This window comes from Cetorhinus maximus, chromosome 10 (genome assembly GCF_964194155.1).
Source record: "Cetorhinus maximus chromosome 10, sCetMax3.hap1.1, whole genome shotgun sequence".
In the NCBI taxonomy this organism is placed as follows: Eukaryota; Metazoa; Chordata; class Chondrichthyes; order Lamniformes; family Cetorhinidae; genus Cetorhinus; species Cetorhinus maximus.
The window spans coordinates 26803646-26827901 of NC_135888.1; the positions used below are offsets into that span (position 1 = coordinate 26803646).

At 44.5% G+C, this 24256-nt stretch overlaps 1 protein-coding gene across 1 annotated transcript in view; it reads left to right on the forward strand.

Moving 5' to 3' along the window:
- mymk (myomaker, myoblast fusion factor) overlaps nucleotides 1-21614 on the forward strand; it is a 38165-nt gene extending 16551 nt beyond the window's left edge. Inside the window, exon 6 of the mRNA XM_078549648.1 lies at nucleotides 21272-21614. Within this exon, the coding sequence (XP_078405774.1) occupies nucleotides 21272-21415 (144 nt within the window). The 3' untranslated portion in view covers nucleotides 21416-21614. The remainder of the gene's footprint in view (nucleotides 1-21271) is intronic.
- The last annotated feature ends 2642 nt before the right edge of the window (nucleotides 21615-24256 follow it).

Sequence of the window (24256 nt, forward strand, 5' to 3'; positions counted from 1 at the left end):
AGTGAGGATCCAGCAGTGCAACATTCATCAGACAACCATGGAGTGAGAGATGTGTCCTGTTTCACAGTCCACTGCCATGCACTAATTATCTCTTCTTGCTTTCGCAGGCCATCTGAGAAACAGCCAACAGAGCCCACGACGCAGGGCCTCCAATCAAATCCTGAAGAAACCTCTGAAGAAGAATCTGGAGGCACCCTCCTTGAAGTCCCATCACAGAGCTCACCCACACCCTCCACAAGCACAGCGACACACACCTCGGTGGGAACTAGCTTTATAGTAGTCTCAGGATCACAATCTGGTGAACATGTCACACTTTCTGATCCACAGCAGGTGGTGGCTGGGACTTCCCAGGTCCCCAGCACTTGGAGGACTGCTGGAGGCCATAAATCTGCTGAGTCCGAGTCAGATGACGAGCCCCTGGACTCGGTCATGTCACAGTTGCTGGAGCTGCAAGGGCAAGCTCGAGAACATCAGGAAGGGACGTCCACTGCATTCCTCAGATTGCAAGGTACAATGGAGGAGTCCATCCGCCTTCAGGCTGAGGTGATAGTGCCGGCATGCCAGTGCACCGAGGTCAACACTGGTAGGATGGTGGCTGCCATGGAGACCTTGGTCCGGGACGTCGCTCCTGCACTGCTGTGTGGGCTCAACCCCATCGCTGATGCCATAGCTGGCCTCCAACAGTATGTATGCGAGAGGGGTGCAGGGCAGCTCGATCTCACTCCAGATACCCCTGCTTCTCAAGGAGTCAGCTGGGGACCCTTGAGCACCCATGGGGAGGAGGATCAGCAGGTGCATACCTCCTGGGGCATTCGGCCCAGGTGACTCTGGGAGTGTCCAGCCCATCCGAACCTCCTCTTCCTGTGACCCGAGCAGCTCCAGTTCCACAAATTGAGGAGGGTGTCACTGCCACACAGCAGGACCCCAAAAGCAGGCTAGGGCCCTTCAGGTTTTGACCTTCCAGAAGATGCCCGTCAACGTCATCACAGACAGGGCATAGCAGCAGCAGGCTGCCTCCACCTTCTCTGTGGATGTCCAGGGAGCACCAAGACATAGCGACAGGGTTAGGAAGGTGTAACTCTTTCGAGTTATCAACAGTCACAGATTGTAACTCTTTCGAGTACATTCACAGTTCTTGGTTTCCGGGAGTGGGACATGAACCCACAACCTTCTGATTCAAAGGCGAGGGTGCTATGAACTGAGCCACAGCTGAAACCTTAGGTGTAACTCTTGTAGAGTCAAAACAATTAACTAAATTGACAATAACAAGGGATAAATCAAGCACAGCCCCTAATTCAGGTCAGCTGTAAAATCAAGGAAAACCTCAGGTGTAACTCTTTCGAGTTATCAACAGTCACAGATTGTAACTCTTTCGAGTACTTTCACAGTTCTTGGTTTCCGGGAGTGGGACGTGAACCCACAACCTTCTGATTCAAAGGCGAGGGTGCTATGAACTGAGCCACAGCTGACACCTCAAACTTCAGGTGTAACTCTTTCGAGTTATCAACAGTTCGCATGTAACTCTTTCGAGTACATTCACAGTTCTTGGTTTCCAGGAGTGGGACATGAACCCACAACCTTCTGACTCAAAGGCGAGGGTGCTATGAACTGAGCCACAGCTGACACCTCAGGTGTAACTCTTATAGAGTCAAAACAATTAACTAAATTAACAATAACAAGGGATAAATCAAGCACAGCCCCTAATTCAGGTCAGCTGTAAAATCAAGGAAAACCTCAGGTGTAACTCTTTCGAGTTATCAACAGATCGCATGTAACTCTTTCGAGTACATTCACAGTTCTTGGTTTCCGGGAGTGGGACATGAACCCACAACCTTCTGATTCAAAGGCGAGGGTGCTATGAACTGAGCCACAGCTGACACCTCAAACCTCAGGTGTAACTCTTTTGAGTCAAAACAATAAACTAAATTAACAATAACAAGGGAGAAATTAAGCACAGCCCCTAATTCAGGTCAGCTGTAAAACCAAGGACAAAGTTTAAAGGAAACTTACAAACATTAAACCAAAATGTGATTAAAGGGGTCAACAAAACACCCCAGTCCCCGCGGTGCCCGGAAGGCCTCGATGGTGCCGGCAGACACCGCGTGCTCCCTTTCCAGGGACATCCGGCCGCGAACGTAGCCGCGGAAGAGGGACAAACAATCGGGCGGGACTCCCCCATCGATCGCCCGCTGCCTGGACCTGTTGATGGCCAACCTTAGGATCAGCAGGTGCACACCTCCTGGGGCATTCGGCCCAGGTGACTCTGGGAGTGTCCAGCCCATCCGAACCTCCTCTTCCTGTGACCCGAGCAGCTCCAGTTCCACAAATTGAGGAGGGTGTCACTGCCACACAGCAGGACCCCAAAAGCAGGCTAGGGCCCCTTCAGGTCTTGACCTTCCAGAAGATGCCCGTCAACGTCATCACAGACAGGGCATAGCAGCAGCAGGCTGCCTCCACCTTCTCTGTGGATGTCCAGGGAGCACCAAGACATAGCGACAGGGTTAGGAAGGTTAAGAAGGTGTAACTCTTTCGAGTTATCAACAGTCACAGATTGTAACTCATTCGAGTACATTCACAGTTCTTGGTTTCCGGGAGTGGGACATGAGCCCATAACCTTCTGATTCAAAGGCGAGGGTGCTATGAACTGAGCCACAGCTGACACCTCAAACCTCAGGTGTAGTTGCACAGTCTGGGCACAGGTGTTAATCATTTGTTATAATGCTCACTATTGTAAATAGACTCTCAACAATGTCTCCTTGCCTATGGCTCCTTGTTCTGATGAGCAGTGTTCATGTCACTCAGATGTGAAACCTTTCTGCACAAGATAAAGGCCAATATCTCTGTCCAGGGCCTCTTCCTGTGCTTTGTGGAGCCTTCAGACCAAAGTGATGGTCCGGCCTCACACTTCCTGGACCCATTAGTGGTGCCTTCACCTCGATGGTGCTTGTCATTGTTGCCAGAATGTCGTGGGCAGGTGGCACAGAGTTCCTTCATTCTCCCTGTTTGCTCTCAGCACCTCTAAGGTGAGGCTGGCCCCCGTCTCATCAAAATCTGTGACCAGTGACGCTGTGCACCTGAAAGGGCCAGGTGCGGAAGGCTGACAAAGGGTTAGGTGCATTTAAAGTTTCATGGCTGCGTCTCTATGATATGACCCTGATCACAGAGTGCAAGCAAGCTGCCCTCGACTAGTCAGGAGTCAGACATTCATAGAGGCTATATGATGATCTATGGAGTGTCCTCACTGCATGTCGTCATCATCCTCCACAAATCTAGCAGTTATGAGGACGGCCTGAGCGCACCTGCCTTGTCTGGTCACTGCGAGGGCCTCTTTGCCGTCGGTGTCCTCCTCTTTGGAGGAGACCTTCAGCTCCTCCATCTCCTCTTCAGCCAACACCTCTCCCCATTGCAGTGCCAGGTTGTAATGGGCACAGCAGGTGACAATGATGCGTGACATCCTCTGGACTATATTGCAGGGCTCCACCAGATCAGTCCAGTCCAGGCGCCAGAACCTTATTTTCGGCATCCCAATGGTTTGCTCCAAGTTCTGAATTGCAGTATGAGCCTCGTCATACCTTTGCTCTGCTGCAGTCTGAGGCCATGACATGGGTGTCATCAGCTACGTCCTCTGTGGATAGCCCTTGTCCCCAAGGAGCCATCCCTGCAGCCTCTGAAGATCCTGGAAGATGTCAGGGATCTGTGACCGACTGAGAATGTAGGAGTCATGCACACTCTCTGGAAACCATGTGCAGACCTGCAAGATGTGTTTGTGGTGGTCACGCACCAGCTGCACATTTGATAAATGCAGTTGACATGGTTGACCTCTTGTTGCGACAGAGATCTGAGCATCACGTGAGTACAGTCGATGGTACCCTACACCTGTGGGAAACCTGAGATCTAGGCAAATCCAATTACCCTTGCATCCTGGCTCTCCTGGTCCCGGCAAAATGCACAAAGTTGTGTGCCCTTGCGAAGATGGCATCTGTAACCTCATGGATGCATCTGTGGGTGGAGGCTTGTGATATCCACAGAGGTCAGCTGTGGAGCCTGAAAGGAGCCACTGCCATAAGAATTGAGTGCCGCAGTCACTTTCACGGCCACTGGAGTGGTTACCCTCCATGTCCCCATGGCGCCAAATCCTGCAGCAGGTGGCAGATGTGACCGACCAGTTCCCTAGACATGCACAGTCTTCGGCGACGCTGCTTCTTGGTCATCTGCAGGAATGAAAGGCGGAGTCTAGCTAGGCACCAACCAGCAACGGCTTGCTGTGCCTCTTCAATGGCGTGTGCGGGAGCCCCAACCGCCCCTTCTTCCTGAGGGTGCTGCTCCTCCCTCTGTACGCCATGACAATCACAGCTAGTTCACCAGGCTCCATGCTCTCTGATGAAAGAGAGCGACGTGTGGGTTGGCTTGGGTGTTCTAAGAACCTCTCTTGGTTAAGTCTGAAGGCCCTTTAATGATTCCCAGAGAGTGCTGGCCACCACTTGGATGGCCAGAGTTTAGTGCGCTGCATGGCTGCCTGAAACCCCATCCGCCTCCGCCCAACTCCACCTGACCAATTGATGGCAGCTTTGCCCATTGGACCTCATGTTGTGCTGTCAGCTCAGGCACAGGCATTCTCCTAACCTGCGCTGCAAGGCTGCACAGTTAGTTTGAACCATGGGAGAGACTGGTCCAAACCGGGATGATGACATTGCAAGCGGCTGTGAGCACCTCCACCAGTGACTGCTCCATAGCCAACTTTAGCAAGGAGATTGTACAATGTGCCCAGTCGCCCAACTGTTCTGCAGTCCACTGAAACGTTCATTAGTTTCCTGTGCCCGAGGAGTGAAAAGCTCTGGAGCACTTGGCGGCATTTTTATGCCTCTGCATTATTTGAGTGGGCAGATAAGCTAGAGACCAGATTCCATGCATGTCAATGTGGCTGTGTCTGAACTGTCTCAGCTGCAAAAGAATGGTAACTTTATACAAGGTTTCCCTAATGTGTGGTCGCTTCCCTCCCCATTACCCCGCATGTGCTTGTGCACTACCTTAAACTGCAAGGCAGCCCTTCCCCTACCCCCACCCCTGCCAATGCACCTCAACCGCAGGGCAGCCCCTGCCCCCCCCACCCAATCCACTTCAACTGCAGGGCAGCCACTGTCCCCCAAGTTGCCTGAACTGCAGGGTACCCCTTGCCCCCCACCCGCCCCAGTCACCTCAACCTTGAAGTCCAACAGGTAACCATTGCGAGCGCTGTGTAATATTACTGTGCACTTATCTCCGAGTTCCCCTTAAAGTGCAGCCTGCCAAGTTCACTCCTTATATATGCTGTTGTGAAACACATCGGCGTGTGGGCAGACGATCCAGTGGGTGTGGATGATTCTGGCAGGCTGGCCTTGTAATGATATGCAGACGTGTTACAATTAAGTTCCCGACATCTGAAGCGCAGCCCGCCATTAATGGACTGAGCGGACAATAGCAAACTGGTTTAATGACGTAATGAAACTGATTTTTGGCCTCCTCGCCATATTGTCCGCTCATGCCGCCGAACATGCCCGATGCCAGTGGGCATGGAAAATTCCGCACTTTGTCCTTGTTAATCTGTGATGCAACATTTAGTGATTGGTGTATTTGCGCTCTGAGTTCCCTTTGTTCCTCTTCCCCACCTAGATTTGCAACTTCCAGGTTATAAGTGGCCTCCCTATACTTCCTGCTGAAATGCACTACCTCACATGTGTCTGTTTTGAACTTCATTTGCTAATTATTTGCTCGTTCTTCAAGTTTATTAATGTCTCCCTGTAATTTGTTGCAGCCTTATATAGTATTGACTATTGTCCAATTTGGTGTCTTCCTCAAATTTAGAAATTGTGTTTTTGATTCCAAAGTCCATATCGTCAATGTAAATTGTGAACTAATCATCATGAAACACCATTCCCACCTTCTGCTACTCTGAATAACTACCCTTTACTCCCACTCTCTACTTTCTGTCTTAAAGTCGGCTACCATTCCATTCTGCCACTTGTCCCTTGACTTCAGATTCTCTGACCTTATTCATTAGTGTATTATGGAGCACCTTATCGAAGGCCTTTTGAAAATCCAGATAAATTACATCTACTACATTACCATTATCTACCCTCTCTGTTATCTCCTCAAAAAATTCAATAAGGTTGGTCAAGCAAGATTTTCTGTTTTGAAATCCATGCTGACTATTTAGTATTATACTTCTCATTTCTGGATGTTCTTCGATTTTCTTCTTTTGTAGGGATTTCGTTTTTCAGATCACTGATGTTAAGCTGACTGGTCTATAATTCCCTGGACATGTTCTGTTGCTCCTCTTAAATACAGGAATTACTTTAGCTTTTTAAAAAAAATTTTCAAGGGGTGTGGGCGTCACTGGCTAGGGCAGCATTTATTGTCCATCGCTTATTGCCCTTTTTCAGAGGGCATTTTTTTTATGAGTCAACCACATTCCTCTGGCACTGCAATGTTTCCTGACAAATTATGAAATATGTGTAGTAATATCTCTGTTGTCTCTTCCGTGGATTCTTTTAAAATACATGGACGCAATCCAACCAGAGCAGGGGCTTTCTCCTCTTTGAGTTTGTTTAGTTTATTCAATACATCCCTTTTTTATTTTAAGTGCACTTATCTCATTGCTCATTTCATCATTCAATGTCATGGTTACTTGCTCTAACTCCCTGGTAAATACCGAAGGGAATGGAATATAAAAATAGGGAAGTTTTACTGAAGCTGTACAGGGTCTTGATGAGACCACATTTGGGATACTTTGTACAGTTTTGACCTCCTTATTTAAAAAAAGATATAATTGCTTTAGAAACGGTTCACAGAAGGTTCACTGGACTCATTCCTGGAATGAGGGGCTATCTTATGAAGAAAGGTTGAACAGGTTGGGCCTATGCTCATTGGAGTTTAGAAGAGTGAGAGGTGATCTTATTGAAACAAAAAAGATTCTGAGGAGACTTGATAGGGTGGATACCAGGAGGATCTTTCCACTTGTGGGGGCCGTAGAGGTAGGGGACACAGTTTAAGAGTAAGGGGTCGTCTCTCTTTCAAGATGGAGATGAAGAGAATTTTTTTTCTCTCAGAGGGTCATTAGTTTGTGGAATTCTCTTCCCCAGAAAGCAATGGCGGCTGAGTCATTGAATTCATTCAAGGCAGAGTTAGACAGATTTTTGATAGACAAGGGAGTCAAGGATTATGGGGGGCAGACTGGAAAGTGGAGTTGAGATCACAACCAATTCAGCCATGATTTTATTGAATGGCGGAGCAGGCTCAAAGGGACGGATGGCCTACTCCTGCTCTTAAGTTCTATGTTCCTATGAAGTGAAATAATCATTTATTATTTCTGCCTTCTTTCTATGGTTACCTATGGTATTACCCTGTCTATCCCTTAATAGCCCTATTACCATCACAGCCTTCCTTTTTTAATTGATGCGCCTGTAAAATATTTTACTATATTGTTTTATGATCCTTGGTAATTTAATTTCATAGTTTGTCTTTGCCTTCCTGATTGTTTTTTTGACTTTTTTGATGAACTGTATCATGATGGATAAAAGGAAAATGTTAGACCAGTTATTAGGCTAAAGGAAGATAAAATGCCAGGGCTGAAGGGATTCATCTCAGGATCCTGAGGAAGAGAAGGGAGGAAGTTGCCAAAGCTATAGAATGATGGCCTAGAAACACGAATGTATCTAATTACGTGGTGCATTTTAGGGAAAACTAGATAAACAAACGAGTGAGAAAGGAATAGAAGGATACAATGATAGGATGTGATGAAAGAAGGTGGGAGGAAGCTCATTGCAGCATAAGCACCAACACAGGGCAGTTATGCTGAATTGGTTGCTCTGTGAATTCTATGTAATTCTATGAAAGTTGGATTATGCTGCTCTGATTTTACAGGCCCGAGGCTTGAATTTAGCAGTCGGTGTGCGTGTGCTCATTCCATGTCAGAAGTGCAGAGCCCACTATATTAATAATGGCTCCTGCACAGACATTAAGGGCCAGATTTTCAATTGCTGTTGTGGGTAGAAACATGTGCCAGCACAATTTGAAAATCACATTCCTGGAGGGTGGCATTGAATCCCACCATCTCTGGTACATGAGACAATTTTCAGTGGGGTGGGTGTCTGGAATCTGCCACGCCACCAATTAAGTTCCTGTTAAACTAATTGTGGAGGCAATTAAAAGGCCTCACTGGGTCAGTTTGGGATATTTGATTGGCAGACACAGGGAACATGCAGTTCGGAACACGTCAGAGTGAACCTGGTGTGCACACAACGGGGAGCAATCAGGGCTAATGGAAGCACTGGTCAGTAAGAAGACTGCTAGCCATCAGAAAAGTTAAGCATTTTATTGTAGAGCCAGAAAAAGTTATGTAAACTATTTTTCTGCCCACCACTCAAGCTTGTCAAGATCTTTTGAATTTGTGTTCATTGATATTCATCATTTGCCACTGCTTCCAATTTGTATTGTCTGCAAATTTGGAGTTTTTGGACACATTACCTTTCTCAAAATACAAATGAGAAATGGCAGCAGCTGCAATACTGAACCTTGTGGCACTTGACCAGCAACTAGCTGTCAATCAGATACCAAACCATGCACTACTGTTGTTTGCTCTCTACCAATCAACTATTTTACTATAGTCCCATTTATGCCCTGGGCCTGGATCTTACTGAGGACCCAATTATAAAGGACAATTTCTATCTTCTATCTGCAACCTCAAAAAATTCAATAATTTAGTTACGTGGAGTCTTCTACTTCTGAAACCATGCTGGCTGTCTCATATTAACTCATGCCCCTCAAGATGCTCCCATAAATTATCCCTCATAATAATTTCAAATGCTTTCACACAATGGAAGTGAAGCTTACAGGTTTATAATTTGATGTTTCATCCCTTGCCCTTCTCTTGAGGATGGGAGTCACATTTGCCATTTTCCAGTCATCTGGGATTTAATCTGAGTCCAGTGAACTCTGAGAAATATCCACAAGACCACCCGTACTTCTCGAGTTAATTCCTTCAGAACCCTGTTAGAGTCTGGAGCCTTGCCAACCTTGAACTTCAACACCTCCCTAATATGTCCTCTCTTATGATTTTACAATTTTCAGTCTACATTCATCTTTAAACCCAATTCCAACATTTCTTCTCCCATTCCTGTTGTGAAAACTGTTGAACATTAAAAGTTTCAGCAATTATTCCATCTTCAGCCATTTCCTGAGTGTCCTTGTTTAGTGACCTAACTTATTTGCACCTTTGTTTATTTCTGAGTTGAAGAATGTTTTATGCTTCTGCTTGAAGTTTCTAACTATGTTTTCCTTGCGTGTCCCCAGCAGTCCAAAACAATTATTAGCATTCCTCAGTTTATCTTTATAGATTTCCTAATCTTGTTCCTTTCCTGAACATTAAAAAAATGGAATGCTTTTGCTGTGATTTGCTTCTAAGCCAAACTGGTCTTCCTCTTTTACCCTGCCTTGATCTGTTCCAGGGATGCATTCTTTATGCATCTAATAACTATGCTTTTGAGATTGACAGTATTATTTTCACTTACTTCTGTTTTGCTTATTGGTCTCTCCAAATTCATTAGCATTAAATTCAATATTGCACTATCCCTTGAGAGTTCCTGAAGTACTATTTAGAAAACAAGTTCCATGCAATTTCAATAAGTTTCTACTCAATGCAGACTATCTCTCAATGTACACTGCAGTTAATAGGAGGAAGAATGAAATTCTCCAGGGTTAGGAATGAAGGCCTGGGACTCAACAGCCTCATTGACTCCCACAAAACTGAAACTTCCTTTGAATATTTGGTAGCTGGTAGGATATTCAGTATTACTAACTTTTCCCTTTTACTGTCCTTTATTTAATTCTATCATTCAATAGCATTTTGCTCATCCAACCCCACTGTAACTAGTTCCTACCTAATTGATTTTGAATTAATGTTTCAGGTCAATGACTTTGAGCCCTAGCAAAATTGAAGTCTATGGGAATCGGGGTGGGAGGGGGTGGTGGAATTTCCCCAGTGGTTGGGGTCATACCTAGCACAAAATATAGAATCATAGAATGGTCACAGCCCAAAAGGGAGCCATTCAGGTTGTCGTGTTTGTGCTGGCTCTCTGCAAAAGCATTTCACTCAGTGCCATTCTCCTGCTTTTTCGCCACAGCAAATTTTTACTTTTCAGATAATGATCCAATTCCATTTTGAATGCCATGATTGAATCTGCCTCCACCACACTCACAGGCAGTGCAATCCAGAACTTAGCCACTCACTGCTTAAAAAAAGGTTTTCCTCATGTCACCATTTCTTCTTTTGCCAATTACTTTAAATTTGTGCCCTCTGGTTCTTGATCCTTCCACCAATGGGAACAATTTCTCTCTATCTACTCTGTCCAGCCCCCTCATGATTTTGAATACCTCTATGAAATCTCCTCTCAACCTTCTCTTTTCCAAGAACAACAGTTCCGGCTTCACCAATCTATCTACATAACTGAAGTTCCTCATCTCTGGAACCATTCTCATGAATCTTTTCTGCACCGTCTCTAAAGCCTTCACACCTTCCCTAAAGTGTGGTGCCAGAACTGGACCCAATACTTGAGTTGAGGCCACAGGTGTTTTATATAGGCTTATCATAACTTCTTTGCTTTTGTACTCAATGCCCCTATTTATAGAGCCCTGGATCCCATACACTTTACTACCCACACTCTCAACCTGTCCTGCCACCTTCAATCATTTTAACACATATACCACCAGGTCTTTCTGCTCCTTTGTCCCCTTTTATAACTGTACCCTTTATATTATATTATCTCTTCACATTCATTCAACCAAAATTAATCACGTCACACTTCTCTGCATTACAGAATCACAGAATTTTATCGGCACAGAAGGAGGCTATTCAGCCCACCGTGCCTGCACCGGCTCTCCAAATGAGTGTTATGTCCTAGTGCCATTTTCCTGCCTTTTCCCCATACCCCTGCACATTGGGTGGGGCCTCTCTGTTGCGCTTACCAGTGGTCAGCTCTCCGTACAACACGATCTTGGGTAGGGAACTGTCATCCATCCGGGCAATGTGACCTGCCCAATGCAGTTGGCTTTGCAGGAGGATGATCTCGATGCTGGTGAGGTTGGCTGTTTTCAGGACTTTAATATTTGTGATGCGGTCCTGCCAGCGGATCTTGAAGATGCAGCGGAGGCAGCGCTAATGGAAGCTCTCTAGAAGGCCTACATGATGGAGGTTCAGGAGCCATGACTTGGCGCCACACAGAAAAGTGGTGAGGACTATGGCTTTGTATACTTTGAGTTCCTTGGATGCAGGCTGATGCAGGACTTCAGTTTTCTTTAAACTAATTTTTAGTCCGAAGAATTGTGCTGCCTCGGGAAAACATGTTGTTATATGTTGCAGGTCTGACTGACTGTCAGCCAGGAGAGTGCAGTAATAAGAGAAAAGAAGTTCACAGATGAGTTTTCCTTGGGACTTTGGGTGAGCCTGAAGACGCATGAGGTTGCAAAGACCTCCAACAGTCCGGAAGCGTATGTAAACTCCCTCCTCAAAGCCTTCCATTGCCTGCTGCAGCATCATGCTGAAGAAGATGGTGAATAAGGTTGGGGCCAGCACACATCCCTGCTTCATGCCATTGGAGATTCGGAAGGGACTCGAGAGGTCGCTGTTATGCTTGACTTGTCTCTACTGATTTTCATGAAACTGCTTCACCATGGCCAGGAACCTGCATGGACATCCAAGTTTTTCAAGGATTTTCAAAAGTTCATCACTGCTCACAGTGTCAAATGCCTTGGTGAGGCCTATGAAAATGATGTACAGGCCTTTACTTTGCTCGCAACACTTTTGTTGTATTTGTCTGAATACAAATACCATGTCTGTGGTAGCTCTGTTTGCTCTGAAACCACACTGGTTCTGTGGGAGGTTTTCTTCCACAATGTTGGGTAGAAGCCTGTTCAGAAGTATTCTAGCCAGGATCTTCCCAGCAATGCAAAGGAGGGTGATCCCACATTAGTTGGAGCAGTCTGACATTTCTCCTTTGTTTGTGTACAAAGTGATGAAAACATCACAAAGATCCTTTGGAATCCTGCCTTGTTCCCAGCAGGCCATGAAAAACTCATGGAGCTTGGTATATAGGGCAGGGCCAGCATGATTCAAGGATTCTGGTGAAATTCCATCGACTCCGGGGGCTTTGTTGCTCTTTATCTGGTTGATGGCAGTATCATGCACTGTGCACTTGGTGCTGAAGTGTGTTTCAAAGTGCCCCGACCAGCGATCCAGGACTGACTCCTTGTCGGTGTGTAGTGTCTTGCTATCGGCGCTCCTCAGAAGGTTTTGGGTTTGATATGCTGGTCCATAGACAGATTTTAGTGCTTCAAAGAAGCTTCTTACATTGCCTGTATCAGTGTACAGTTGAGTTTTTTCCGCAAGTGCAATCCACCAATCATTTTGGATGTTCCTCAGTTTACGTTGAAGGGTGCTGCGTGCTTAACAGTAGGCTGTCTTTTTCTCTTGGCTGGCTGGCTGAGCCAGATGAGCTGATGAGCTGACCTTTTTATTGCTAGCAGATCTTGGATTTCTTTGTTATTTTCATAGGTCAGAGGCTGGGAATTCTGCTATGAGGAATTCACCACTCGTCTCCCCAAAGCCATCTAATTTCAAAATAAGGGATCACCCATTTAAGGCAGTGATGAGGAGGGATTTCTTCTCTCAGAGGGCTGTTAACCTTAAGAATTCTCTATCCCAGAGAGCAGTGGAGGCTGGGTCATTGAATATATTCAAGGCTGATTTAAACACATTTTTGAACAATAAAGGAGTCAAGGGTTATGGGGACAGGCAAGAAAGTGGAGCTAAGGCCACAATCAGATCAGCCATTGTTATAAGAATGTTTGGTGCCTCACTAAAAGGTCTGGAGGCTTGTATGGTTGAACATAAACCGTTTATTGGTAACCCATAATTATATACATCTCCAAGGTACAGGCCAGTTAGCCTAACATCTGTTATAGGGAAAATGTTAGAAGACATTATTAAAGATGTTATAACAGGGAACTTAGAAAAATTCAAGGCAATCAGGCAGAGTCAACATGGTTTTGTAAAAGGAAAATCATATTTAACCAATTTATTGAAGTTCTTTGAAGGAGTCACATGTGCTGTGGATAAAGGGGAACCGGTGGATGTACTATACTTAGATTTCCAGAAGGCATTTGATAAAGTGCCACATTAAAGGTTATTGCAGAAAATAAAAGCTCATGGTGTAGGGGGTAACATATTGGCATGGATATAAGATTGGCTAGCTAACAGGAAACAGAGAGTTGGCATAAATGGGTCTTTTTCTGGTTGGCAGGATGCGATGAGTGGTGTGCCACAGGGATCAGTGCTGGGGCCTCGACTTTTTACAATTTATATAAATGAGTTGGATGTAAGTACCAAAGGAATAGTTGCTAAATTTGCTGATGACACAAAGATAGGTAGGAAAGTAAATTATGAAGAGAATGTAAGGAAGCTACAAAGTGACATAGATAGGTTAAGTCAGTGGGCAAAGAATTGACAAATGGAGTATAATGTGGGCAAATGTGAAATCATTTATTTTGGCAGGAAGAATAAAAAAAGCTTATTATCTAAATGGTGAGAGATTGCAGAGCTCTGAGATTCAGAGGGATCTGGGTGTCCTAGTGTATGAATCACAAAAGGTTAGTGTGCAGGTACAGCAAGTAATTAGGAAAGCTAATAGAACGTTATCATTTATTGGGAGGGGAATAGATTACAAAAGTAGAAAGGTTATGCTTCAGTTGTACATGGCTTTGGTGAGACCACATCTGGAGTATGGTGTATAGTACTGGTTTCCTTATTTAAAAAAAGATGTAAATGTGTCAAAAGCAGTTCAGAGAAGGTTTACTGGACTAATATCAGGAATGGGCGGGTTCTCTTATGAGGAAAGGATGGACACGTTAGGCTTGTATCCACTGGAATTTAGAAGAGTAAGAGGCGACTTAATTGAAACCTTTAAGATCCTGAGGGGTCTTGACAGGGTGGATGTGGGGAGGATGTTTCCTCCTGTTGGGGAATCTAGAACTAACGGTCACTGTTTAAAACAACAGGTCGCTCATTTAAGACAGATGAGTGGAATTTTTTTATCATGAGTCTTTGGAACTCTCTTCCTCAAAAGGTGGTGGGAGCAGAGCCTTTGAAAATTTTTAAGTCAGAGCTAGATAGATTCTTGATTAACAGGGGTGAAAGGTTATCAGGGGCAGGCAGGAATGTGGGGTTGAGGTTACATTTAGATCAGCCATGATCTTATTAAATGGCGGAGCAGGCTCGAGGGGCCAAGTGGCCTACTCCTGCCCATAATTTGTAGGTTCGTTTGTACGTATGGGTGCTGTCTCCATGCTGGTTTCTTTGAGACTCTTCTAAACACAGTCTACTACCACATCACTCTGTACATCATACAGTGGTCAATACTGTTCACCAGTCCCACATTAACCTTTTCTCTGCCCAAACAGCCTTATACTACAGCCTTGATCTTACTGAATAGTGGAGCAGGCTCAAGGAGCCAATTAGCCAACTCTTGCTCCTATTTCTTATGTTCTACAAGGCACAAGTCAGGATTGTGATAGAGACCTCTTAACTTGCCTGAATGAGTGCAGCTCTAACAACTCAATAAGCTCAACACCATCCATGACAAAGAAGCTTGTTTGATCAGCATCCTGTCCATCACCTTAAACATTCACTGCCTCCATCGTCAGTGCACGGTGGCAGCATTGTGCACCATTTACAAGATCGACTGTAGCAACTTGTCAAAGCTCCTTTAAAAGCACCTTCCAACTCGCAACCTCTACCACCTAGAAGAATAAGGACAGCAGGTGCATGGGAACACCACCACCTTCATCAAAAGATTTGAATTTTGATGAAGTAACAGAAAGTTTGATGAAGGGAATGCCACAGATGTTGTCTCTCTTGCATGCTGCTTCCGTTGTTTGGCTTTCAAGTAGTCCTGTATTGTAGCTTTGCCAAGTTGACACCTCATTTTTAGGCATGCCTGGTGCTGCTCCTGGCATGCCCTCCACTCTTCATTGAACCAGAAATGGTCCTCCGGTCTGATGGTAATTGGTAGAGCTGGGGGGATGCCAGGCCATGAGGTTACAGATTGTGGTTGTATACAATTCTGCTGCTGCTGATGGCCCACAGTTCCTTATGGATGCCCAGTTTTGAGTTGCTAGATCTGTTCGAAAACTATTTGGTCAGCTCGTTGAAAAGTAGTGTTACCGAGCCACTCCTGGTGATAGACATTGAGGTTCTCCTCCTGGAGTACACTCTGTGCCCGAGCCACCTTCAGTGCTTCTTCCAGGTGATATTCAACATGGAGGAGCACAGATTTATCAGCTGAGGGGGATGGAAGGCGGTAATCAGCAGGAGGTTTCCTTGCCCATATTTGACCTGATGCCAGGAAACTTCATGGAGTCCGGAGTCGATGTTGAGAACTCCCAGAGCAACTCCCTCCAAACTGTATACCAATGTGCCACTACCTCTGAGTTCATTGTTCATTCTCAGGAGGTAAGTTTCAATGGCAAGGCCAGCATTTCTTGCCTATCCCAAATATCCCTTATGAGGATGGTGGTGAACTGCCTTCTTGAACTGCTGCAGTCAATGTGATGTAGGTACACCTCATACCCAGGGATGGTGATGATGTGTCTGGGACATTGCCTATAAGGTATGATTCTGTGAGTATGACTATGTCAAACTGTTGCTTGTCTAGTCTGTGGGACAGCTCTCCCAATTTTGGCACAAGCCCCAAGATGTTATTACGGAGGATTTTCAGGGTCTACAGGGCTAGGTTTGCAGTTGTCATTTCCGGTGCCTAGGTCAATGCCAGTCAACCTGTCCAGTTTCATTCCTTTTTGTAGGCTTCATAGTGGTTTGATACATTTGAGTGGCTTACTGGCCATTTCAGAGGGCATTTAAAATCAACCACATTATTGTGGGTCTGGAGTCAGATGTGGGCCAGACCAGGTGAGGACGGCAGATTTCCTTCCTTAAAAGACATTAGTGAACTAGATGGGTTTTTACAACAATTAACAGTGATTTCATGGTCACTATTAACAAGGCTAGCTTTTTAATTCCAGATTTAATTAAATGAATTTAAATTCCACCAGCTGACATGGTAGGATTGGAACCCGTGTTCCCAGAGCATTAGCCTGAGCCTCTGGAATAATAGTCTGGTGACATTACCACTAGGCCATCACCTCTGCTTAGCATATTGTCATGCCCATAAGACATGAAAGTGATCATAACTGTTTAAATCAAACCTTACTTTCTGCTTATTTAAAAATGAACTTTGTTGGACCAAAAAACATGGCTGTTACAGGTCACATGATTTGCAAGTTGGCTGCAGTTCTGGAAACTTCCAACAATAATTACAGAATAAAGCTGAACATTCATCTTTGTGGAATCTCACACTTATCTTTGCATGAACCCATTACAATCAATGAAACAAGGGAGCAGCAGACAGTCTGTCTCCCTAGCTTGGATTTATAACAAAGAGAGAGCCATCAAAACTCATTATACTTGTGGAGGCACTAATAATCACCATCAATCTCCTAAGGTGAAGAATGGATTTTGACCAGAGGCATAGACACTGAACATGAAACTGACTCATCAATGGACAACACCACATGACCTAAGCTCCTCTGCCCTTTGGAAAGTTTTAATGTCATATTCCATGTCTCCCAGGGCAGCTATTAAAATCCAGCCTGTCAACACTAAAACAGGACTCCAGGCTGACAACAAAGCCTGCCTCAAGTCTAAACCTCCTCGAAGCCTGATTCTCTGGAAGATTCCTACCATCACCTGTAGAGTGGACCAAGTCTCTGTGTACCAACTTCATCTTGCTGCATCACCACCAACATTGAAGGAATTCAGCAACCCCTGTTTTCATCTAGCTGAACCCGCCTGAACTTTAACTCCTATGTGAAGGAACCCTTGCTGGATGCTGACATTCTGGACCCTAACATTCACATGAATTAATATTCGTATCTTTGGGTTTTCTTTGTTCTAAGTTATACCTAGTTGTAAAACACTTTTCTTTCCTATCTCCTTCTTGTGTGCTTGTGTGTGCGTATGTAGTTGTGATGACCATCCGCAGGGTTTAAATGTATGAATAAACAATACTTCTGATTTAACCCTAAAGAAAGTTTTGCTATGAGTCACTTTAAAATTGACTTCGTAAACAGGGGATTTGGGGAAACAAATTTATTTGTCTATTTAAAAAATTAAAACACCTCTGTTTATGGACAAACGGCGAGAAAAATATAGGTGTTCAGTTTGTCTCTCTCCCCTGTCCGTAACAATATGAAATTCCAGCCTTGGAACCAATGAGGTGTAGGAGTAACACTGATCAATGAAAATGGGTTACCATGTACAAATGACGGACCATTCACTATGAGCTCATTTTGAGCTATTGGCAAAGCCCAATTCTATCCTCTGCTCTGCAGCAATCTCCTACAAGTCTGTCCTATGATTTCCATTTTTCCCATCCTTGGAAAATTCTGAACTTGTGCAAAATCACAACTTTGCATAATACCAAGAATAATTAGTCCAATTATTCCCAGAAAACAAAGTTTCTTTTTGTCCAATTATTTTTCAGATTTTATGACCTTGCATGAACTTTTCTACAATCACTTACATTCTGGATATGCTGCAGAACAAAACTGATTTTACAACATCATGCTCCTTGAGTTGGGCCTTGCAGAAGCAAATCGGGAGAAGGCAGGTGCACTTCCATCCATTGAGTTAATGGACAGAAACTCAAAAGGACCTTGCCCACAATTTCCAGAATACAGGGAAGGCACCTCACTGGTTGTGTGTATTCATAGCATCACCCCATTTTACTGCTCCAGCAAAGGGTAGTAGATTCAGTCATAGTTAGATATCTTTTCTGACTTGTGTTGTGGTTCTCAGTCGACAATTTTAAAATTCTCATCCTTATTATTCAAATCCTCCATGGTCTCATCCCTCCCTATCTCTTTAACTTCCTCCAACCCTACAAAGCCTCTGAATTTCTACGCTCCTCCAACCCTGCTCAAATGTAGCAAAAAAATAAATAGGATAGTACCAGCCTCCTCCAACTCCGCCCCCTTACACATTCCCAATTCTAATCGTTCCACCATTGGCTGAGGTACCTTCAGTTGTTTAGGCCCAAAACTTTGGAATTACCTACCTAAATCTCTCTGCCTCTCCATCTTTCTCTTTTTCTTTAAGATGCTACCTAAAACTTATCTTTTTGACTAAGCTTATGCTCATCTATCCTAATATATCCTGATGTAGATTCGTCAAATTTTGTTTGAAAATCTCACCTATGAAGCACCTTGGGAAGTATTAGTACATTGAAACAGAAAATATGAATGGTCATTTTTCAGACTTAAGGGAAGTATATAGTAGCCTTTAAGGGTCATGATGAAGGCCATTGCTCTTTTTGTCATATGTTTATGACCTGGGGCAGAATTTTGCCCTTGGTGTGCGGACTAAGCGGGTGTGGCAGTCCCGGAAGGCAATTTCATGCTGGCGGGCCAATTAAGGCCCACCCAGCATGAAACACAAGCGGCAACGCTCAGCGCTGCCTATGCAGGTGGAGGGAGGAAGGCGAGCGGGGCGAGCACTACATAATCTCCCTGCGGCAGAGAGCTGCCCCAGGGAGATGAAGATATATGAAAAAATATAATTTAAAAAATGGAAATGTAATGAAATATGTCCCTTCATGTCCTGTCACATGAGCAGGGACATGTTATTAATGAAAAAAAAGTTTTTATTTGATTTTTATTTGCTTTTGGAAACCTCATTCCACCTGTGGATGAGGTTTCCAAATAAGTGCAAAGGCCACTTGGCCTTTTCACCTGCCTGCCAATTGTAAGGCTGGACGGGCAGTGAAAAATTTCTTTTAATTAACTTTTTAATTGCCTTAATAGATCTTTTGATTGTCGGCGGGAATGCTGCCAACTCTGGCGTGCGCCCGCCAACTGAAATATCGTGTGAGTGCGCGATGACGTCAGGACGCACGCCCAACATCATCGTGCATCATTTTGTGCTCAGCCGAACTAAAAATTTTACCCCTGTATTTGGTAACACAGGGTATAATTTCAAAGTTCCCAGACAGGAGAAAATCCTGAAAATGGACAAAAATGCCAAGTACCACCCCCGAACCCAGTATTTCCCATCTTTGCATCAGGGGGTCTGGAGTCGGGCTAGGGTTCATGCATGCATGGCTTGCGGAGGCAGCTGGATATTTAAATCACCAGCTGTCTCCACTGACTTCGATCTTTGAGCCCTAGCTGCATGAATCCTGGAGTGCGCAGAGCAGACCAGGTGAGAGGAGATCTGAACTTGGTGGATTCTTTGGATAGATGGGTACCACCATGGAGAGGTAAGCTACCCCTTTGTTAGAGTCCCAGGACACCTTTGCAAGAGGTAAGTCACCCTTTGGGATTTTTAGAATTGAACATGTTTGTGCACTTTATAGGCACAAACTCATTGGTAATGTCAAGCTGTCCAGGAAACATCAAACTGTACAGAAAGTGTCAAGGTGTCAAGAAAGTGTCAAAGCTGTCCAGGAAGTGTCAAAGGATGCTACATGAGTTGACGTGGAGTGCGTAAGGGCAAAAGGTGGAGGGTATGGGATGGCATGAGTTGACAATAAGTTGGTAGGGGATATGAAGGGCCATGGAGGTGGGTGGGGGTTATTGGTTTGCATGGATGGGGCAAAGGGAGTGTGTGGGGGGGCAAGTGGGTGTGGGCTGGAGGGGTGTTTTATGTTTTATTATTTTCTTTAAATTTAAACACAGTGCTGGAGGACAAAGGTAGGAGCACTTGTTCTGGGGTCACCCACCCTGACTACTATTTCAGCCCGCACCCACCCACCCCTGACCACTAACCGGAAATCTGACCTGTGGGCGGCCATTTTTAAAGATTAGGTTTGCCGAGCCGGGAAATCTCCCGACTCTGCACATCCGACCTGGGATGAAAATCTGGACCATGTGAAAAAATATAATAGTATAGCACCAGTCTTCAGGAGAACATAACAGCAGCAACTTGCATTGATATAGTGCTTTGAATGTAATAAGATATCCAAGGTGTTTTAGGAACATTATCAAACAAAATTAGACAGAGAGTTTGTAAGAATTATTAGGCCAAATAACTAGAACTTGCTCAAAAAGGTAGGTTTTAAGGAGTGTCTTAAAGGGCAAGATAGATGCTGAGAGGTTTAGTGATGGAATTCCAGAGCTTACGGCCTTGGCAGCTGAAGACATGGTCACCAAGGATGGAGCACTCAAAAGCAGGAATGCTGAAGAGGCTAGAATTAGTGGAGTACAGAGATCTTGGAGGGTTGTAGGGCTGGAGGAGAAAGACTGGTGGAATGGGCAGGCACATGGCAGATGAAATTTACTGCTGAGAAGGTGAAACAATGCGTTTTATTTGGAAAGATAAGGGGAAGCAATATAAACTAAACGGTACAATTTTAAAGGGGGATTTCAAAAGCAAGTTATGTGAAACCCTTAGAAGACACTACTTAGGCCTCACCCCACCTTAAGAACGATGTCAAGATCTTGGAGAGGGTGCAGAGCAGGTTTGCGAGAAAGGCACCAGTGTTGAGAGTCCTCAATTACGTGGAGAGACCGGAGAAGCTGGAGCTGTGTCTTCTGGTTACTAACTTTTCTGCCATTGGAAACAGTTTCTCCTTGTTTACTCTACGAAAGCAATTCTTAATTTTGAATACCTCTATTAAATCTTCTCTTAAATCTACTCTGTGCTAAGCAGAGTAAATCCAGCTTTGAATAGCTTTCGTTGAGTGAACAAGGAGAAATTGTTTCCATTGGCAGTAACCAAAAGACACAGATTTGGTGCCAGGCAAGAGAACTAGAGGTGACATGAGAAGAATTTTTTTACCCAGCGAATTGTTGTGATATAGGATACACTGTCTGAAAGGGTAATGGAAGCGGATTCAATAGTAACTTTCAAAAGAACTTGGATTAATGCTTGAATGAAAAATAATTACACAGCAATGGGGAAAGAGCAGGGGAGTGGGACTAATTCGATTGCTCTTTCGAAGAACTGGCACAGACACAATGGACTAAAAGACCTCCTCCTGTATTGTATCATGATCCTGTGAAGTGTGCTATTTAAATACAAGCTGTTGTTAATACATTGAGCAAAATGAATAATCAATTTATAAATTGTGTGTAACATTCAGAAAAAAGTATTGGGGTAATTGATGCAGGCTCACTTTTTTTTTCATAGGAATGGGATTACAGTTATGTACACAGCTTCTACCACTGCAGCCTGGCAGCCTCCTTTATCCTACTTCTTCCAAAGATCAACTCTCAAGCAGGAAATGGAGGAAATCCGGTAAAACTAAGTTGCTGCACACTCTGCTGTGTTTGAAAGAGGCAGAATCTGTCTTTGGTCCAAGCAGTATCTTTCTGCATTGCATCAATGAAATGATCATTCCTTTTGCCAAAACACTGTAAATGCACTATATGATATGATATATCATATCCCCAACCAGTTTTGAAATGTTCAGAAATATCTTTTGAAGTATTGGCTGTTGGTGAGAATTTAAATTGTATGAAGCAAAAGCTCAGCTGGTGGCTGAATATGTTATTCAAATGAAAGATTATAAAAATGTAGAGACATTATAAGAAAAACTATGGCGGGTTTTAAAAATAGACTGCGTGGTCTTGATTGGGGAAGGGGATACAAAGCTCCTCATTCCAAAATCATGGCAAGGAAGCTGATAGGTATTTGAAAGGGGAAGCTAGTTACATTAGTGATCCTCTCTGTCCAGTGCAAAGCTGTGTTGCTATGAGCACATCTTAAAACTTCAACTAAGAAGCTTTCCACTGGCCCGATAAATAAACACCATTTGACCTAGCTCAGATACACAAAAAGATAAAACCCTGGTCTCTACAAAATAGAGGGAGTGATACAGTTGGCTTCAGCACTCCTGAGTTAGGGAAGGGTAAGTGAGCCAGGGTTCACACTCATCTTCATTGTTTTATAACCCACAGCTAGAAAGTTCATTTGTGTGTGGACGTTAAGAGAGACACAATTAGCTTCAGAGCTCTGACATTAAGGAGGGGAAAATGAGCCAAGGTCCCTGTCATTCTCTGGTGACCCCTTCTGCGTGGACATTGGGTGAGGACAGGATTGGACTTCAGTGCAATGATTTTCTCCTTTTGAAGTAAATAGCCTGCTGACACTCAATGAGGGTGAGATTTTAACTCATTCACTATTCACCTACATAGAGTTAAAATTGGGCCCTCACTCTCTAAGCTCACAGTTGACCACTTAGAGAAAAGGAAAGGTGTGATCTTACACAGAACTTACAGCACAGAAACAGGCCATTTGGCCCAGCTGATCTATACTGGTGTTTATACTACACACAAGTTTCTTCCTATGCTACTGCATCTATATATCCTTTTATTCCTTTCTCCCTCGTGTACATATCTAGTTTCCTGTTAATGTGTGTACCTTTCAAGAAAAAAGGAAAGTTAGGTGGGAGAAGAGCTCCAGAAACAAAAGGTACATTTAATTCTTGCATAGTTTGGAAGGAGGGTACAAATATGTGCATAAATGCAGAATAAACATAAAGTCCATAAAGCTAAAGACATAGCTGCTAGACTGGGTCTGCAGCAGGTGGTGAGGGAACCAACAAGAGGGAAACTCATACTTGACCTCATCCTCACCAATCTGCCTGCCACAGATACATCTGTCCATGACAGTAACGGTAGGAGTGACCACCACACAGTCTTTTTGGAGACAAAGTCCTGTCTTCAAATTGAGGATACCCTCCATCATGTTGTGCAGCACTACCACAATGCTAAATAGGATAAATTTCGAATAGACCTAGCAACTCAAAACTGGGCACCCATGAGGCGCTGTAGGCTATTCACGGCAGCAGAATTGTACTCAACCACAAACTGTAACCTCATGGCCCGGCATACCCCCCCCCACCGCCCCCCCAACTCTACTATTACCACCAAGCCAGGGGATCAATTCTGTTTCAAAGAAGAGTGCAGGAGAGCATATCAGGAGCTGCACGAGGTATACCTAAGATTGAGGTGTCAACCTGGTGAAGCTAAAGCAGAGGACCACTTGCATGCCAAACAGCATAAGCAGCAAGTGATAGATAGACAGAGCTAAGCGATTCCACAACCAATGGATCAGATCTAAACTCTGCAGCCCTGCAACATCCATTCGTGAATGGTGGTGGACAATTAAACAATGGTGGTGGAGAAGGAGGAGACAGCACAAATATCCCCATCCTCAGTGATGAGGGAGCCGAGCACATCAGTGCAAAAGATAAGGCTAAAGCATTTGGAACAATCTTCAGCCAGAAGTGCCGAGTCGATGGTCCATCTCCACCTCCTCCAGAGGTCCCCAACATCACAGATGCCAGTCTTCAGCCAATTCAATTCACTCCACAATCAAGAAATGGCTGAAGGCACTGGATACTGCAAAGACTATGGACCCTGACAATATTCTGGCAATAGTACTGAAGGCTTGTGCTCCAAAACTTGCCGTGCCCCTAACCAAGCTGTTCCTGTACAGCTACAGCATTGGCTTCATCATATTTTGATTTAATGTTTGTAAGTTTCCTTTAAATTTTGGCATTGCTTTTGCATTTTCCCTTTAAGGTGTTGCCTTTTAGTTTGTCCCTTGATTCGTTCATTTAGTTTATTTGTTTTGTAACAAATGAGTTACAGCACTGGTACCTACCCAGCAATGTGGAAAGTTGCCCAGATGCGTCCTGTACACAAAAAACAGAACAAATCCAACCCAGCCAATTACCGTCCCATTAGTCTACTCTCAATCATCAGTTAAGTAATAGAAGGGTTCATCAACAGTGCTGTCAAGCAGCACTTGCTTAGCAATAACCTGCTCACTGACACTCAGTTTGGGTTCTGCCAGGGTCACTCAGTCCCTGACCTCGTTACAGCCTTGGTTCAAGCATGGACAAAAGAGCTGAACTCCAGAGGAGAGGTGAGAGTGACTGCCCTTGACTTCAAGGCAGCATTTGACCAAGTGTAGCATCAAGGAGCACCAGCAAAACTGGAGTGCATGGGAATCAGGGGGAAAACTCTCTGCTGGTTGGAGTCATACTGAGCACAAGGGAAGATGGTTGTGGTTTCTGGAGGTCAATCATCTCAGTTCAAGGGCATCACTGCAGGAGTTCCTTAGGGTAGTGTCCTAGGACCAACCATCTTCAGCTGCTTCAACAAT